The sequence below is a fragment of the Dipodomys ordii genome, unplaced genomic scaffold (assembly GCF_000151885.1).
Source record: "Dipodomys ordii isolate 6190 unplaced genomic scaffold, Dord_2.0 Scaffold42, whole genome shotgun sequence".
NCBI classification, from domain to species: Eukaryota; Metazoa; Chordata; class Mammalia; order Rodentia; family Heteromyidae; genus Dipodomys; species Dipodomys ordii.
Window position 1 is genome coordinate 3,513,983 of NW_012267258.1, and position 2,147 is coordinate 3,516,129.

At 44.1% G+C, this 2,147-nt stretch overlaps 1 protein-coding gene across 1 annotated transcript; it reads right to left on the reverse strand.

Moving 5' to 3' along the window:
- Positions 1-719: 719 nt before the first annotated feature.
- Positions 720-1,655, reverse strand: LOC105987440 (olfactory receptor 8S1-like). Its single transcript, XM_013018702.1, has one exon. The coding sequence runs from the start codon at positions 1,653-1,655 to the stop codon at positions 720-722; it is 936 nt and encodes a 311-aa protein (XP_012874156.1).
- Positions 1,656-2,147: the final 492 nt, after the last annotated feature.

Here is a 2,147-nt window from a genome sequence, read left to right on the forward strand (position 1 = left end):
TTTTCTGCCCAGGCTGGCTTTGAACCGTGATCCTCAGATCTCAGCCTCCTGAGTAGCTAGGATTACAGGTGTGAGCCACTGGCACCTGGCACAAAACCCTTATTTTTAAAATGATAAAAGAAATAAAGTGTGGGGCTGGGAAGGTGGCTCAGTGGTAGAGCGCTTGCCTTGCATGCATGAGGCCCTGGGTTTGATTCCTCAGCACCACATAAGCAGAAAAAGCCGGAAGTGGCACTGTCGCTCAAGTGGTAGACCACTAGCCTTGAGCTGAAGAGCTGAGGGGCAGTGCCCAGGCCTGAGTTCAGGCCCCACAACCAGCAAAAAATGAAAGAAAGAAAGAAAGAAAGAAAGAAAGAAAGAAAGAAAGAAAGAAAGAAAGAAAGAAAGAAAGAAAGAAAGAAGTTACTAGAAAAAGATCTATAGCAGAGTATATCAACCAGAAAAAAATAATAAAGCCTGAAATATACGATACATAAATGATCAATTCAGGAGAGACAGCATTTTTGCAATCTGGTAAGAAACTGCTGGTGATTTTATAAGCGAGTAGAACAAAGAAAAGACCAATTATATGGAGTTCATATGTAAAACATATGTAAGTATAATTTTGTGCATTTCATTTTTCAGTGTCAGTGTAGCGAGAGAGAGTCAGTGGTCTAAAACTCTACCTCAAGTTCAAGCACAGCACAAACTCTTTTCCTACCCTCCTGCATCTCTGTTCATTATGCAAAATAACGTAAAAATTTCCCCAATGTCCTTCTCATGGCTGCCTTTACTTCCTGGTTCTTCAGGCTGTAGATGAGTGGATTGAGCATAGGGGTGATGGCACTGTACTGTAAGGAGGAGAGCAAATCGAGAGAAGATCCAGAGGTGGGCATGAGGTAGCGAACCAAACCTGACCCAAAGAATAGAATCACTGCAATTAGATGAGAAGAACAGGTGTTAAACACCTTGCTTCTGCCTCTGGTAGAACTCATGCTCAGGATGGTAGACACAATGCGAGCATAGGAGAAGAAGATGGGGAGTGAGGTGCCAAGTCCATGCAGCAAGGTAGAGCAGATCAAGATGTCGAGATTGATGGAGATTTCAGAGCAAGACAGAGGGAAGAGGGAGGGCAGCTCACAGGTGTAATGATGGATAATTTGGGCTCCACAGAAGTCTAGATTAACAGCTAAGAGCACAATGACAACAGAATTAAGAGAGGCTAGGCCCCAGGAGATGAGTACCAGCCTCACACACAGTTCATTGCTCATGATCTGGCCATAGAGCAGTGGGTGGCAGATGGCAGCATAGCGGTCATAGGCCATCATGGAGAGCAGAAAGGCTTCAGTCCCTGCAGTGATGAACACAAAGAAGACCTGAGCTAGGCATCCCTCTACTGAGATGGTTTTCTTGTCAGACAGGAGGTCCTTCAGCAACTTGGGCACCGTGACTGAGGAGAAGCAGAGATCCAGAAATGAGAGATTACTCAAGAAGAAGTACATGGGGGTGTGGAGATGGGAGTCAGCTTTGATCACCAGCAGCAGCATCAGGTTGCCCGTCATGGTCAGGAGATAAACCACCAGGAAGAGAACAAAGAGCAGAGCCTCGATGTGGGGGTCATCAGACAGCCCGGTGAAAATAAACTCGGTGATGGAGCTATGGTTCTTCCCGGCCATTCGTGGATGATGTTTCCTTGGGATAAAATAGAAAGGAGATGAGATGGCTTACAACTTTTTTATCTTTCAAGATTTCACCTGTTTTCATACAACCCTATCTATTTTGCTTGATGCTGTGCTTTGGTCTTTCCTTTCCTTTCCTTTCCTTTTCTTTTCTTTCCTTTCTTTTCTTTCCTTTCTTCTTTTATTCCTGTTTTGTGACTTGAACTCAAAACATAGGTGCTGTTCCTAAGCTCTTTTGCTCAAGACTAGTGCTCTACTGCTTGACCCACAATTCCACTTCTGGTTTTTTAGAGCTTAATTGGAGCTAGGAATCTCACTTATTTTCCTGTCCTGGCTGGCTTTGAATCATGATCCTCAGATCTCAGTCTCCTGAGTAGCTAGGATTACAGGCTTGAGCCCTAGTGTCCAGTTACATATTTCAAAACTACTCTCACTTGTATCTCAATTAGAGTTCTTTTTTTTTTTTTTGTCGGTTGTGGGGCCTGAACT

Coding starts and splice junctions, on each gene's coding strand:
- LOC105987440 (XM_013018702.1), bottom strand. CDS start 1,655: ATGGCCGGGAAGAACCATAGCTCCATCACCGAGTTTATTTTCACCGGG.